This window comes from Oncorhynchus mykiss, chromosome 15 (assembly GCF_057628025.1).
Source record: "Oncorhynchus mykiss isolate SJ-2025 chromosome 15, ASM5762802v1, whole genome shotgun sequence".
In the NCBI taxonomy this organism is placed as follows: domain Eukaryota; kingdom Metazoa; phylum Chordata; class Actinopteri; order Salmoniformes; family Salmonidae; genus Oncorhynchus; species Oncorhynchus mykiss.
Window position 1 is genome coordinate 55875607 of NC_143036.1, and position 16528 is coordinate 55892134.

At 44.7% G+C, this 16528-nt stretch overlaps 1 protein-coding gene across 2 annotated transcripts in view; it reads right to left on the minus strand.

The window, feature by feature from the left end:
• The window catches only part of LOC110490286 (phosphodiesterase 3A, cGMP-inhibited), an 84252-nt gene that overhangs the window by 16020 nt on the left and 51704 nt on the right, over positions 1-16528 (minus strand). For both annotated transcript variants that reach the window (XM_021563587.3, XM_021563586.3), the window contains 4 exons: positions 8864-9121; positions 4926-5083; positions 3661-3788; positions 3133-3367 (listed from right to left, as the gene is read on the minus strand). In XM_021563587.3, the coding sequence (XP_021419262.3) occupies positions 3133-3367; positions 3661-3788; positions 4926-5083; positions 8864-9121 (779 nt within the window). The remainder of the gene's footprint in view (positions 1-3132; positions 3368-3660; positions 3789-4925; positions 5084-8863; positions 9122-16528) is intronic.

Here is a 16528-nt window from a genome sequence, read left to right on the forward strand (position 1 = left end):
TCTCAAGCTTAATGAAGAATTTGGAGGGTATTATGGTGTTGAATGCTGAGCTGTAGTCAATGAACAGCATTCTTACATAGGTATTCCTCTCGTCCAGATGGGATAGGGCAGTGTGCAGTATGATGGCAATTGCATCGTCTGAGGACCTATTGGGGTGGTAAGCAAATTGCAGTGGGTCTAGAGTGACAGGTAAGGTGGAGGTAATATGATCCTTGACTAGTCTTTCAAAGAACTACATGATGACAGAAGTCAGTGCTACGGGGCGTTAGTCAATTTGGTTCAGTTACCTTAGCTTTCTTGGGACAGGAACAATGGTGGCCATCTTGAAGCATGTGGAGACAGCAGACTGGGATAGGGATTGATTGAATATGTCCGTAAACACACTAGCCAGCTGGTCTGTGCATGCTCTGAGGATGCGGCTAGGGATGCCGTCCGGTCCGGCAGCCTTGCGGGGGTTAACACGTTTAAATGTTTTACTCACATTGGCCATGGAGAAGGGGAGCCCACAGTCTTTGTTAGCGGGCCGCGTCGGTGGGACTGTATTGTCCTCAAAGCGCGCAAATAAGTTGTTCAATTATTCTGGAAGCAAGACATCGATGTCTGCGACAGGGCTGGTTTTCTTTTTCTTTTTGTAATCTGTGATTGTCTGTAGACGCTGCCACATACGTCTCGTATTTGAGCGGTTGAATTGCGACTCCACTTTGTCGCTATACTGACGCTTTGCTTGTTTGATTGTATTATGGAGGGAATAACTACACTGTTTGTATTCGGCCATGTCGCCTTGCCATGATTAAATGCGGTGGTACGTGCTTTCAGTTTTGCGCAAATGCTGCCATCAATCCACGGTTTCTGGTTAGGGAAGGTTTTAATAGTCACAGTGGATACAACATCTCCTATACACTTCCTTATAAACTCGCTCACCGAGTCAGCGTATACATCAATGAGTCGTTAACTAGGGACTGGACATTAGTGAGTAATATACTCGGAAGCGGTTGGGGGTGTGCGCGCATCCGAAGCCTCACTAGAAGACCGCTCCGGAACTCTCTCCTCTGGCGGAGTTGTTTTGGGTCGGCCTCTGGAATCAGTTAAAATGCCCTGGGAGGTGCAGACAAAGGATCCGCTTTGGGAAAGTCGTATTTCTGGTCGTAGTGCCGATTGTGCTGTTAAGTTGACATCTCTCTGATATCCAATAGTTCTTCCCGGCTGTATGTAATAACACTTAAGGTTTTCTGGAAGAATCATGTATGAAATAATACATTAAAAAAACTAAATACTGCACAGGACTAGAAGCGAAACTGCCATCTCTATCGGCGCTGTCTCACTTTTTAATCTAGGCACTCTGTGTACATTGAAGGGACAGCCATGCTGTCCTGTTCTGAGCCAATTGCAATTTCCTAAGTCCTTCATTGTGGCACCTAACCACACAACTGGACAGTAGTCCGGGTGTGACAAAACCAGGGCCTGTAGGACCTGCCTTGTTGATAGTGTGTTAAGAAGGCAGAGCAGCGCTTCATTATGGACAGACTTCTCCCCATCTTAGCTACTGTTACATCAACATGTTTTGACCATTACAGTTTACAATCCAGGGTTCTTCCAAGCAGTTTAGTCACCTCAATATGCTCAATGTTCAAATTCTTCATCACAAGATTTAGTTGAAGTTTAGGGTTTAGTGAATGATTTAACCCAAACACAATGCTTTTAGTTTTTTAAATATTTAAGACTAATTTAATTATTGCCACCCATTCTGAAACTGACTGCAGCTCGTTGTTAAGTGTTGCAGTAATTTCACTCCTTGTAGTAGCGGACGTGTATAGTGTTAAGTCACCTGCATACAGTATATAGATTGTTAATCAAAGCCAGTGGCATGACATTAGGAAAGATTGAAAAAGTAAGGGGCCTAGACAGCTGCCCTGGGGAATTCCTGATTCTACCTCGATTATGTTGGAGAGGCTTTCATTAAAGAACACCCTCTGTCTTCTGTTAGACATTGATAACGTCAAAAGCCGCACTGAGGTCATCAAGTTCTCTCAGACAATCATATCCACTAATGCAAACCGTAACAAAACGTTTCACAATGGAAACGAGAGTTTCTATTGGACAAGTTCAGTACAGTATGTCCCTCCCCATTTTTTTCAGTTTGGTTCCGAGTGAATAGACCCCAGTACTCCCTTCCCATGTCAACAACACAACCCTGGCCTCCATCACTTACTTTATAGTTTCCTTTATGTCCACCATTTCAACACTTATAACCCTCCCACATCCAGCCCTTCATTATTGTCTTTATGTATTTCTTCTGTGGTGGACTTCTCTTCCTTAGATCACTCATCTTAATAACTGAACATCTTGTCGCCTATTAAGACAACCTGTACTTCTTATCCATGTCCTCTTGTCTTAGAACATTGCAGCGGGACCTTCTCTGTGACTCACTGGCGTGAGTCCATATGCCTCTGAGGAAGTCTCTATCTATTTCTCTCTCCCTCTCTTTGACTATCTCACTGCTCTCTCTCTCTCTCTCTCTCTATGGCATGAGTCCATGTGCCTCAGAGAAAGTCTCTTCGTCTCTCTCTCTCTCCTTGACTATCTCACTGCTTTCTCTCTCTCTCTCTCTCTCTCTCTCTCTCTCTCTCTCTCTCTCTCGCTCTCTCTATGGCATGAGTCCATGTGCCTCAGAGGAAGTCTCTTCGTCTCTCTCTCGCTCTTTGTCTCTCTCGCTCTCTCTTTGTCTCTCTCTCTTTGTCTCTCTCTGTCTCGCTCTCTGTCTCTCTGTCTCTCCGCTCTCTGTCTCTCTGTCTCTCTGTCTCTCTCTTTCTCTCTGTACAGGCTCATGACGTGACTGGTTACTCATCTATCTCATCTATTACTCATCTATCTCCCATTGTAAGACACATGCACCCAAACAGGACAGTGAACCAGCATGATGCCGTTAAACAACGTCTCCGAGCTACATGCACGACTTCCTCAGTCTCTGCTTCAGTGTCTTCTAGACAACGCTGCCAATTATCAGTGAAGTAACGGGCAAGAATGCGAAGATCAAGCTTTTCTCTGTGTGTATATTCTGTTTGTGGTACCTCTTTCTGACAGCAACAGGGACGGTATCTGTTTTGTGTATATCTGTAAGTCTGTGTTTGTTACCTGCTGCAGAAAGATGGTGGCCCCCAGTGCGGTGTGGTGGAGCTAGGTGCACTGATGCTGTGTGTTAAGGCTCTGTGTGGGGTCTGGGGGCCCACAGGCCTCTCTCCCTGGCTGTCCACAGGCTCTGGTAGGTCCACAGAGCAGGACTTGGTGGTGGGGCTGGAGACAGGTGTCCCCTGGACTGGAGGGGAGTGGCAGGGAGAGGCCAGAGGTGATATGTTGGAAGTGGGGTAACCTGAAGAGAAAACAGGGTTATTAGGAGGGAAGACTGGTTCAATGAAATGTAAAATATCAGATCACGATTTAAACAAAGACAAAATAGAAATTGCACATACTGCCCACACACAAGTGCACATATGCACCGACACAGGCACACACACAAACTGAATGGACAAAGAATGGGTTAACCCGTCTCTTGCATCTCCTACATGGCCCCGTAACATTTGAATCATTCTAAATGACCTGTTCTGTTCTGATGGGACACAAATGTCACTTAAAGTGTCTACACACACTCACACGAACACACACCTGGTCTGGTCATGCGTCTGTTGTAGAGGTGGTTGGAGGTGGCTGAAGCAGAGTAGGAGGCAGACATGGAGCGACTCTTCGAGATGGTGAGCATTACAGAGCTGTTCCACGACTCACTGTTCCCCATGCTGGAAAACACACGGGATATCAAAACCTCAGACTGTCTGCACTGTAAAAGGAAGCAGCCTGTGGGCCCCCGAAAGGGTCCAATCTGGAACCAAAAAGGGTTCTACCTGGAACCAAAAAGTGTTCTCCGATGGGGACTGCCGAATAACTTTTTTCTATGAGTGTACTGGGTGGTGACCCCAGTAATATTTTAAGCCTGCTCTGACATACAGGATAAAAATCTCCCTGGGACATTTATTCTAGAATGTTTTGTCTCCAGGAAGCCGCCATAGAGCCAGACTGAAGTCTGCAGATACCGATCTGACTTCAGGATTAATTGTTCATCTCTGACCTTCAACCAATATCTCAAACAGAGGAACAATTTAGATGATAAATAATAGCACCAAGAGGCACGTTATTTTGGCCAGAACAACACAGACTGGTCCCCGGGGAGAACAGCCAGTTCTGAGCCTGACACAAAGTGGAAATGGAATGAATCCCAAAAGTGGTGTGCATTATCATCTGTATGTCTCAAACAATGTTATCATCTCAGGCTAAGTGGTTTATTCTGCGTATTTCTTACACATATTCTTACACATGCACCAAATCTTTAGGATCTACAAAGTGGAAGGAGGTAGGGGTAAGAGAGTATATGGTGGGAAGTAGAGGACTAGGGTCAGTTTAGGATTGGGCAACAGACTGCTGGATGCTAAAACGCAGTCTCTGTACAGATGTAGGCCAGCTGACTTGGAGGAGCACTCCACAGGACTGGAGCCACAAACAGAACAGTCTCCTTCAAAGACAGACATACACATAGAACATCCTACGTTCTCCAGTTCAAACTCCCACATGACTCATCCATCATTCACCACTAAGAAAATATATCAGTGTTGCACGTGCATTACAGGTCTAATATTTCACGACGGGCCATAAAAGGAGGAGGGTTTGCAGCTGGGGAGGACCTTATGAGGACCGCTGGCCTCAGGGTGACCCCAACGAGAAGCTACTGGAGCAGCAGGAAGCAAGTCTGACGTCTGGATGTAAAGAGAGAGAGGGAAAGGAGTGAGAGAGGGAGAATGGGAAAAAGAGGGAGAGAGAGAGAGGGGCGAGAGAGAAAGAGCGATGGGGAGAAAAGGGTAGTGGGGGATAGTGTAGGCTACCTGCATGGTGGACTGTCGTGGAGGGGTTTGATGCTGGCAGAGCGGTCTCTGCGTACAGGTCCTGGTTCTATGGTGGGAAGACCTGTAGCTGAGGTGGTGGTGGTCCATGTAGAGGAGATCCTTCTCAGCAGGCCTGGAGGCAGGCTCCGTCTCAGACGCTACAACACACACAGACGCACATAAAGTCGTGGGTCAGGTCCAGCTCTCTGAACAGCCAATCAAATCAAATGTTATTTGGCACATACACATATTTAGCAGTTGTTATTGTGGGTGTAGCAAAATGCATCTACTGGTCAACATTTGATCCTCTGCTGTGCACCAACAGCAACCTGGACGGAAGACCAGAGGTCCACCTCTACAGACAAACATTGTGAAAGGAGAAGAACATTTGAGGTGGGCAGATGATGGTTTTCCGGTTGATAAGGGAACGTGACAGATGGCAGACCTGGAGGAAGGCCCCCAGAATCATGTGGCAAAAAAATCGGTACCAGGTCAAATCTTCCAATGACTGCATGATTCATTATTATCCGTTCATATAACATAACACATATGCTTGAGAGATTAGTTTGAATGGAAAAAAAGGTTGTGATGATACAAAGCATACTGTATAGTCTGGTACTAACTCCATCTTAATGAAACTCATTTTATCTACGATTTGGATAGATATGTTTTAAAGTAGAGGATAAAAGCACCATTGTTCATTGACTAAAGAGAGAGAGAACAGAACCAGAGAAAAGCCTTGCTGACAGGAACATTAATATTTCACTCTTTCCTGGGCTTGTGTGTGTGTATGCATATGTGCGTGTGTGGGTGTGTGTGTGTGTGTGTGTGTGTGCTTCCTGGCATATTAATCCATCTGAAACACAGGAGAGCATACCAGGTCAGTCTTGTCACCCTACTCTTTCTAAAGCCTCTCTCTCAGGACCATGGATTAGTATTTCCATTGGTTATAATTTGAGTACAGTCATTGCCGTCCTTATGACATTCAATACGACCTGATGGTGAGATAGACACAGGGTGATTGGCTCACAGACTCAGCGTCTCGGAGCAGGATTTAAAGGGTTACAGAGGTCCAGATGTCTGATGCTATCGAGGTGAGCCATGTCTCTTTCAGTTACTCACAAAGACAGTCTGTGTCACGGCCAAGGGGGAGGGGTCAACCTCCTCATATCACCCCTGGTTTGTGTCTAATGGGCTCTAAACATTGCCTCATTGAATCTATTCTGAAATCTATCTGGGTCTAATAGCATGTCAATACTACTTTGCGATGCATGAAGTACTAGTGAATAAAAATATATCAGCGAAATCCAACAGTTAACAATTTTACTGAGTTACAGTTCTTAGAAGGAAATCAGTCAAATGAAATCAATTCATTAGGCGATAATCTATGAATGTCACATGACTGAGCAGGGGCGCAGCCATGGAGGGCATAGGCCCACCCACTAGGGAGTCAGGCCCAGCCAATCAGAATTACTTTTCTCCACAAAAAAAAGGCATTATTACAGACAGAACTAATCCTGAGTTTCATCAGCTGTCCGGGTGGCTGGTCTCAGGTGATCCCGCAGGTGAATCCGGATGTGGAGGGCCAGGGCTGGCATGGTTACACGTGGTCTGTGGTTGTTAGGCCGGTTAGACATACTGCCAAGTTCTCTAAAATTACGTTGGAGGTGGCTTATGGTAGAGAAATTAACATTACATTCTCTGGCAGCAGCTCTGGTGGACATGCCTACAGTCAGCATGCCAATTGCACGCTTCTTTAAAATTTGAGACATCTGTGGCGTTGTGTTGTGTGACAAAACTTCACCTTTTATTGTCCCCAGCAGAAGGTGCACCTGTGTAATGACCATGCTGTTTAATCAGCTTCTTGACATGCCACACCTGTCAGGTGGATGGATTATCTTGGCAAAGGAGAAATGCTCACTAACAGGGATGTAAACACATTTGGGCACTACATTTGGAAGAAATAAGCTTTTTGTGCGTATGGAACATTTTGGGGATCTTTTATTTTAACTCATGAAACATGGGACCAACACTTTACATGTTGCGTTTATATTTTTGTTCAGTATATTTAATACAATTAATACATTTTCTGGTGAGAGAGCCTTGGTTTAAGAACAAGCTACATTTTCCATTACTATACAATTGTTATATACGCCTGGGATGCTGAACTTGAAGCGACGATGTGTTTGTTTTTCACCACAGTCTAATACAAAACATTGGTTTGGCAGCATTTGTCCAAAGAAAAAGGTTTTGGGGAGCATTCAAGCATAAATAACGTCTCTAATCTAAACCCATTATCGTCAGAGGCACACAGTGCAAGCAAAACAGCTTTTCCTCTGGACTGCATTTAGCTAGCCTCTCTCTGTCCTAGGCCCTTAGGCCCTCAGACTGAGTTACCAACGACACACACACACACACACACACACACACACACACACACACACACACACACACACACACACACACAGTCTTCAGGCGGGAAAACTCCAATACTCCGGAGTAGCACATCTCTTCTCTGGAATTTCAGAAAGTGTTTTGTCTAGCAGACCAAGCTTCACGACGTTGAAACGGCTCTTATACAAGAAACAGAACTGCACAACCAGACAGTATCCTGATCCGAGGGAAGGAGGAAGGAAGTAAAGGGGCAATGAGGACTGGGTAGCAGATGTAAGGGCCTCACCTCCTCACTACGACCTTCTCTAAATTGTGTTTTGATTACTTTTAACCATCAGAGAGAGTAAGGGGGGGGGGGGGGGGGGTGAACTCTCGTCCCTTATGTTGGACGGACACTGTTTTATTCAGATAGACTCTGTGTTGACACAGGTGTGGAGAACCCCAGATAAAACAGCAGCAGCTCAGGAACCAGAGACTCTCAGTGGTGTTTGTGTGCACTCAGAAATGCCAGAATATCACCTTTAATTCACAGGCTGAGAGTCTGGAGTGAGTGGAGACCAGAAATGTGGTCAACAGCCTAGCTAGGAGAGTAGAGCGCTACAGTATCAGATACAGTAGATGGTGAGATAGCACAGAGGAAGAGACAGATTGGTAGTGGGGTCTAGACTGCTGATGTAAAGCTAAGCACACGTGTTCGTAGTAGTTATAGGGAGTAGGGTAAGGGTTTGAGGACCGATACAGGAGCTATATGTCTGCAAAGAACTTCCTGTTATGATATATTAACCCCAGAGATGGAATTCAATTCAAGTTTTTTTTAAATATATAGCATTTGACCGAATACACAGCATACACTCGGCATTATGGCTATGTTCATAGTTGACTAGCCACAATCACTAGTGCAATGCTTTGGTGTCCATGAGCCATACCACGAACCCAACGTTTTTCCCCGACTTGAAAACGTCACCCGACAAGGAAAAACCAGGCCCTAGTTACAGCCTACATAACCCGACAGTAACTACATCAGTAGAATCAATAAAGAGTTCAATGAGGCTGCTTAAAGCTTCTCGGGGTATCCTGCATAGCATCACACACGCTTTATTTAGTCTCACCTCCACACTAAGTGCCTGCATGCATTTTGAAGTATTGGCCTTGTTAAACATTAAAGGCCTTCTGTGGGAATGTGCGTCACTGTTCACTACATTATAGGGTCTTTCCAGCATGGGGAGGTGATACGGGGTTGTGTGGATGAGGTTGAGAGGAGGTGTGTGTGTGTGTGTGTGTGTGTGTGTGTGTGTGTGTGTGTGTGTGTGTGTGTGTGTGTGTGTGTGTGTGTGTGTGTGAGAGAGAGAGAAGTGCTAACTAACAGAAAAAATGAACATTCAAAGCTCAAAGCGTTCTCATTGAAAAGTTAGTTCATTAAATCGGCAGAATAAAACATTTCCGATTTTTCACGCGCGCTCATAACCTGTGTGGGTGTATGTGTGTGTTTATGCACACATACTATACATACTTACATGTGTCTATAAAAGTACAGTAGCCTTTACCTTTGGGATGGCCAGTTTCTCTCGCTCTGGCCAGTCTTCGGAGTCGGAGCAGGTGTGTGTGTCGCTGAGTGCCTGCAGAGGGCTGATTCGAGGCCGGTGCAGCGGCTGCAAACTGATCTGGGTACTGAGCAGGTTACTGACAGCCCGCAGGGAACTGCAGGTGTTGGGGGGCAGAGAGGGGTCCGCCAGCAGGTCTGAGATCAATCCATGGGCTTCCCCCATCACCGCTATGTCTACCAACACACTGGTGCCCGACGACTTAAGGAAAAGAAAAGGAGGGAGACAGGGGGTGGAGAGAGAGCAAGAGGGAGGGAGAGAAAGAGAGAGAGAGAGAGAGAGGGAAGGGAAGGAGAGGGGACAATAAGCAAGGGAGTGTAAGGGGAGAGAAAGACGGTCAATTAGCGCAGGAAAGCTGTGCAAAGGTGACGCTATTACTTTGCTAGGCAGACGTCACGGCACGCTGACGCACACCGTTTCTGCCTCTACCCTGATACCTACCTGTGTGTGTGGGGGGACGGGGGAGTGCAGAGGAGGAGAGACAAAGAGCGCCAACAATGAGGTTAAGAGAGGGGGGGGGGGAGAGATGTTAAAGGGAGTAATGGGGGAAGGAGGGGACATTATATCCTCCTTTAACTCATTTCATATCTGTAAGAGTGTCAGAGAAAACACAACCAGAGAGTAAGGAGGAAGGATGAGTCTGAATCTTAGCATTTCATCCTGCCATTCCTTGGAATCTACATTCATCCCATACATATCCCAGGACAGTGTGTGTGTGTGCGCTTCTGTGTCACTCCAGCGCCCATTAACAACTGTGTATTGGCAAGGCCATGATAGAATAGACAGACCAGTGGTTGCTGTGGCAACAGACTAGCTTCTGTGGGTCACACACACATACTAAACACGCTGTTTGTGACAGGGGCTTCTATGTTTTGGCAGCCAGATGCATGCACTCTGAAATCTGACATTAAAGCAGACAGGAAGCCATGTCGGGGAGACAGTTTCACAGCAGGACACTGCTCTTCAATGGGATGTCTTTGCGTTTGCAACACATGTTATCCATTTTGGAGCCCATTGAGGTGGGCTCTTGCCAGTGTAAAGCTGGAACTAACAAAGACAGCTATGGCTCAAGACAAAACTTGCTCAACACAGAGAGACATATAAAGAAAATGCATAAAACATTCAGACCAAACGCCTGGCTACCACACTACTACTAGCACTAGTCAAAATAATACTTAGATACCATAGATCTCTTATTAAGATGATGGAAGAGCAGCTGACATTGTTTACTCTCTAAGCATGGAAGCAACTAATCTTATCCAAGACAACTCCTAACTCCATACGAATCCACACAGCTGTGTGTACTGAGGCAAGGAAGGTTAAGCTTCCGCTAGATGGTCACATACACACGGGCACGCACACACACACGCAAACACACATCGTTTTTTGAATTGCTTTGGTCTGTGGTACATTTTTACGACTCTTCCTACAAAACTCAAAACAGATCATCAAAAAGGCTTTTTTTTCTAAAAGTACAACACAACAAACCATACAGTCAACTTTTCACAAAATGTAGAAATACATGTTTCACATTGCAATACATGTTCATACAATGCTCACATTACTTTTATGATTCTATTCTCTTTTGTTAAAATACATTTTACTATTACTTAAGAGGCTTTCACACCAAATTGTTTTTTTCCTAACTTTTTTTTTTTTAACCTCTTTGTTCGGTAAGTTTGGACTGGTGTGAAAACTATCCACACTCGGGAGCGCACTAAACGCTCTGTGGTTCGCTCCAATTCAATTCCTAAGGTGGTGCGGTTCGCTGCAGGTGAGAACGCAGTCTGGACCAAAGACAGGAAAATAACCCAAATTGCGCATTGTCATTGGTTGTTTGACTGCGAGCATGAAATACACACATGATCATAATTTGAGCTCTCTGAAACGTTCTGTTAATATCAGGGCAGTTATGAGCGCATCCGATGCAGGTTAAAGGAGCCCGGGTCTATACCGGGGAAATAGGGTACTGAATATAGACTATTCGTGTCGCAGTTAGAGTGGTTTGCGCTGTTTCCTCTAATGCATGTTGTTGGAAGACCAAAGCGAAAGTAATAGGAAGATTGGGACGCACAAGTGATGCTTTATGATAATCCTAAATGGATGTAGCTCGAGCATTTTTGTCCAATAAACAAATGACGTGCATAGACAAGTGGTTGTTTAGGAATTTCTGTTCATTTGACAATTTTGGCAATGTGAAACCAACCGGACCAAATGACAAAAATACAATGTAATACATAGTCAAACTCTGATGCGAACTATAGCTCAAAACGATGTGTGAAACGCCCTTAATCCGACTACTCTTAATTGATGATCACTTCAACGTCTGGTAAATGTATAGAATTTGACATGTAAACTGTTATAATTCACTACATATTTTGAGACCTACATAATGAAAATGGTAGTGTTCGGTTCTATTTCTCAGAGTAAAAAAACTCCATGGACACTATGAAAGCTTATTAACCCAGTTGAATTCTTCCCACAGGATCCATACAGCTACATTAGACAAAAGACATTGTTCACATAAGCACTGATATTTAACCCTTCCTCTGTGCTGAGTCTCCTCCCACACATCTGAACAAACGTTCTATCTTTATTGCTTAAGCAGGAAACTAAGTAATAGGGTCCATAGACTTTTATTTCTCCCTTAAGGTGACCTGACCTGATCTCGACCCCCCTTCATCACTAATCCTTGGCTCTCTCCCTTTTTCAATTCCTGCCACATGTGATCACTTTCCCTGCACTCAGTACATTCCAAGCTTAATTGCCCCCGCCGTATACTTTCCTCCTACAGATAACCATGAACCTCTGGTGTAGCCCCTCGGCTATGGCATTTCTCTATTACAACTAATGATTTATAAGGATTTAAAGTTCATCAATCCAAACCTATCAGTATGTAAAGTAGAAACAAGTATGATATATACTCGAATGTACTACTATGATGATGACTACTATGATTTTACTTCACAGCAAGTTTTTTTTTATTTTTATCTGAGAGACAAGATCAGAGATGTGCTGTATATATCAAATCACAGTTTAGTGGTCACATACACAGATGAGCAGATTACAGTAGGTGCAGCGAAAATGCTTGTGTTTCTAACACCTACAGTGCAGTAATACAATATCAACACAATACCAATAAGCAAGAAAAAAGTCCAAAACAAGAAAAAAAGTATCTCCTATACAGTAAACATGTATCCAAAGTCTAGTATGCTTGAATACAATTGGCCAATACAGTACTGTAATGCAATATATGTAGCTGACAGTTTGACCCAAAGTGACAACAGTCCACACATTTTGGTATATGACCCCAGTGGGAATTGAACCGACAACTCTGGTGTTGCTAGTGCCATGCTCTTATGAACTGAGCTACGTACAGGACCACTAGCTGCCATCCCCAGGAGTCACTGGAGACTAGACTAAACTAATCTAACGCGTCATAATAGTGCACCGTTAGAGTACTGACTATTGCTGTCTGGAACATCTCCGGCTTTGTGACCATGTCTCTGTTGCTGTGTGTGCGTGTGTGTGTGTGACCGTTCCCGTGTGTGTGACCGCTCTACTCCTACAGAGGTGATAATTGTATAAATAACCTAGGGAGGGATGGGAGAGGATGAGAGCAGCCTGGGTAGCAGTGACTAACTCAATCACACAGGGACAGTAGAGGGAGTCACCATAACAATAACACAATAACATAACAACTCCACAGCTACCTGGCTAGGTCTGGTGAGTGTTCAGTGGAAGAGTGGAAGAGCTGGTGTCAAGACCCCCTTGTATTTGTCACTTGTGAAATCTGAGGGACCAGGCAGCAACATCCCCTGCTAGGACCGAGAGTTGTGAAACCCTGTTCTGTTTACCACAAATAAGACAAGAGGGACAGATGGTGTTTCATCTTGTTTTCGGAGATGGAGATGGACCTCATTCCTTGAAGTCCAGACGTTAGACAAAACTTTACAATAAATCCATGTTGAGTTTCCTGAGACCACCCAACAGCAGTCGCCAGGGCGGATCAGTGTTTTGACCTGTTAACCAATACAGCACATGCTTCCTGTCAAAAGGTCATCCCTGCCGTGTCAGAGTAGACCCATAATGGGCACCTCTTGTCATAGCAGAGTTGGGCCATAATGGACGCCTGGACGCCAGTCGCCTGTCAATGTCAACATGCCGCTCTCGCTGCAACAAGATCTCATAGTTTCCCCTCGAAATGCAACGTATTATGGATGAACGTCTGTTTTTCCAGCATTAATTCCGCGTGGTTATAGGGTTAAAACAGAAACAACTCAAATGGTAACCGTTTAGGCCGGGGGTATTCAAATTCTTACCCTATGAAGTTCAGAGTCGGCTGGTTTTCGGTTCTACCTGATGATCAATTGCACCCACCCGGTGTCCCAGGTCAAAATCAGTCCCTGATTAGGGGGGAACAATGAAAACAGTTCATTTGAGGGGTTTGGACATTCATTCCGATTGGTTAAGGTTAGGGCTATGGTTTTGGAAAGGCTTAAAACAAAAATAATTCAAAACAACGCAACATTAGCAGGAATTATTCTCACGGCTTGCTAGAGCATTGTGATCTGCGGTGGTGCAGTGTTCTAAGCTGCAAGCTCCAGCTCCTGGAGAGTTCTCGGGAATCGCTTGTGAAAAAAAAAATGTGAGCGTGGAGGAAGGCATATATCGACGTTCTCAGGACCTTTTCAAACGTCCGAAATTGAAGTTTATTTCTAGTGACCAGGCTGCTCTCCAATATTCCTGGCCCCCTACAGCTCCTTTCCTTTCAGTTCCGTTCCTCTCCTCTCTACTCTCTGTTTCCGGTCTAGACCAGTTCAGCAAACAAAAAGGTTTAGTTTAGTAAAAAGGCATGTCCACAGCAGTAGCTCTTGGTTGGGTTGGGTTAAATGTGGAAGACACCCTTTTTTTACGGTGCAGAGCATAGCTGGATTTACTGTAAGCAACATCATTAGAATCAGATCCAAGTGCCAAGAATCACTCTCCACAGCCCTGGGAAATAACAGACACACACACACACACTCCCCTAACACACTCCCCTAACAGCCATGGCCAATTACACAGTGCTCAGGGAAAGCGTCACAACATTCAATCTGGTATTTCCTGTCCTGAATTACTGCAAAAACATAAACTGTAGTTTCTTTCTGACCATTATTTTCCTCTGGAACTTTTTTCACACCTTTGCAACTGAGAGGAGAGGTTTTTTCATATTTCATAGTGAAGCCATTTCAACCAGGGAATCTGTGAAAGTAAATAGCCACTATAAACTGTGCTTCATAGGGTGAATCTCAATTGTCTAAAGTGGTATCCTTCCCATATCTACGTTCCTTCCTACAGATGTTGGATTTTAATTTGACCTATATTGTCACAGCAAAATAAATCATGCAGCAACAGTGTAGTCCATAATGTTGCTTGACTGGTGGATAGGCTACGCCAAAAGTATGCTACGTGAAAAGTGAAATACTGTTAATATAACCGTGTCTTAGTGTGGGTTTTCATAGAATGTACGTAAATCACAAAGTGTGTATGTGTAAAATTCTGAGCAACAAAAGAGTGATCAAATGAAGATCCTACATCTAAATGCACTGATGTGAAAGTACTGGATTTGTGAACCTAGTAGATATCCACCATATCCCTCTAGCAGGTTCGTTTTTTTCCGTCATTAATCTTGCTCTGGAGGCAGCTATGCAGAGTGGTCACTAGCTGGCATTGCCACAAAGTCATAAAATCTGATTTTCGAAATGAAGACCAAAGAGCACATTTTAGTTTTCCTACATTTTTACAATATAGCCCATTTTGACTTTGCAACTGATCTATCTAAACAGTTCGGCTTCCAGGACAAGACTCCTGACAATCAACGTCAACCTGCATCACTCTAACCCATTCTGTGCATTTAGGTCAGAGCAAATGAAGGAGAGGAGACAAGGAGAGGAAGCCACTATATACTATTGAGACACAGCACTAGTTGGTTTTATGACTTTGTCGACGTGTGTCTGTGTGTTTCATCACAAGCTTCAGGGTTAGATGTGGCAAAAAGGAAGAGAGCACACAGTAACTCTATATTGAGTGATTTATTTTGAGCGTGAGCGAGAGGAGAGAGGGTAAGTGGACGGGAGACCTTGCAAATCCTTTGTGTGGGAGGCTTCCGCATACTCCATCTCTCTCTCCTCTCTCTATCTCTCATGTCTCTGTCGGCCTCCAATAATACTCTCTCTCAGTGTTCGGTAAACAGAGCAGCATCATAAACAACCGACCGCAGCAGAGCACAGGACGGACATTTCCCACATTCTCAGGTCAAACGGCTGTGTGATCAGATGAGATACCAGATAAATAAATCTCTCTCTCTCTCACACACAAACACAGATTCAAAAACAGCACTTCAGAGATGTTTTATAGCAGTTACAGAGAGTTGAAACAGGGATAGACACCGGTGTCCCATTGCTGTACAGAAACTCCTATGTAAGCAGTACAACTGATTCATCCTGATCATCTTGCTTACTTAAACACCTCGTATTAACTCCTCAAACACCGTGACCCTGATGACTGACTCACCAAACAGATTGAACAGCAATGCAGAAAGAGAGAGCTAATAGATTCCTCAAAGTGGCCTGATGCTCTGATACCCTAGCTATGGGCCCTGGTCAAAAGTAGTGCACTACATAGGGAATAGGGTACATTTGAGACGCGGCCTATCTCTATTGCTGTGCGAAATCAGCTCAACCTGAACAAAACCCATTAGAGCTCTCTTCACTCAGGTCTTTAACGACATCCTGTGGTTGCGACATTCAACCATTACCTGGCAGTAATGGACTCTGTGTGGCTGGCTCATGTCCCTGGGAGAGAGAAAGCGAGGGACAGAGGGAGGGCGGGTGCGAGAGAGAGAGAGAGAGAGAGAGAGAGAGAACGATACTGTTGATAACAAGATAGAGAGTGTGTGCCTGTGTGCATCGCCTTTACGTGAGTATGTGTGTATTTAGGCCAATCAAGTGATAGTGGGAGCAGTTATAGCGGAGACAGAGATCAGGGAGTAGAGAAGTATTGATCTTGATGGGTTTAAACACAGGTCGCATACAGACCAAGAACACAGAGAGAAGTCACTGAGTGCACGCATAGGCACACACGCACACACATGCACGCGCGCGCACACACACACGCACACACACACGCACACGCACGCACGCACACACGCACACACACGCGCGCGCACACACACACACACACACACAGACACACAGACACACACACACACACACGAGAGACCCAAGGGAACAGCTTGTCAATATCTGTCATTGATTGAACAGCTGTAGGGTTGTACAAGAAGCATGTACTGTAAACCCAGGCCCTTATTTCACAGTAACTACATTACCTATGTGATTCTGCATACAGGTTTAACACTGCATATAGAGGAAGAAAGCTATGCAAACTAGAGGAATCCATTTTCCAGTACACTAGAGAGCAGCGTTTGTTCTTTCCATCGGAATGGGACGTGTTCTCTTCCTCTTGTTCTTTTTTTCTCATCATTTCTCCTCAGAGACACTGAAAGGCACATGAGACCAGTTCAGGCGTAAGCACGGCTGTGTGTAATGTGTGAGTGTGTGTGGTGGT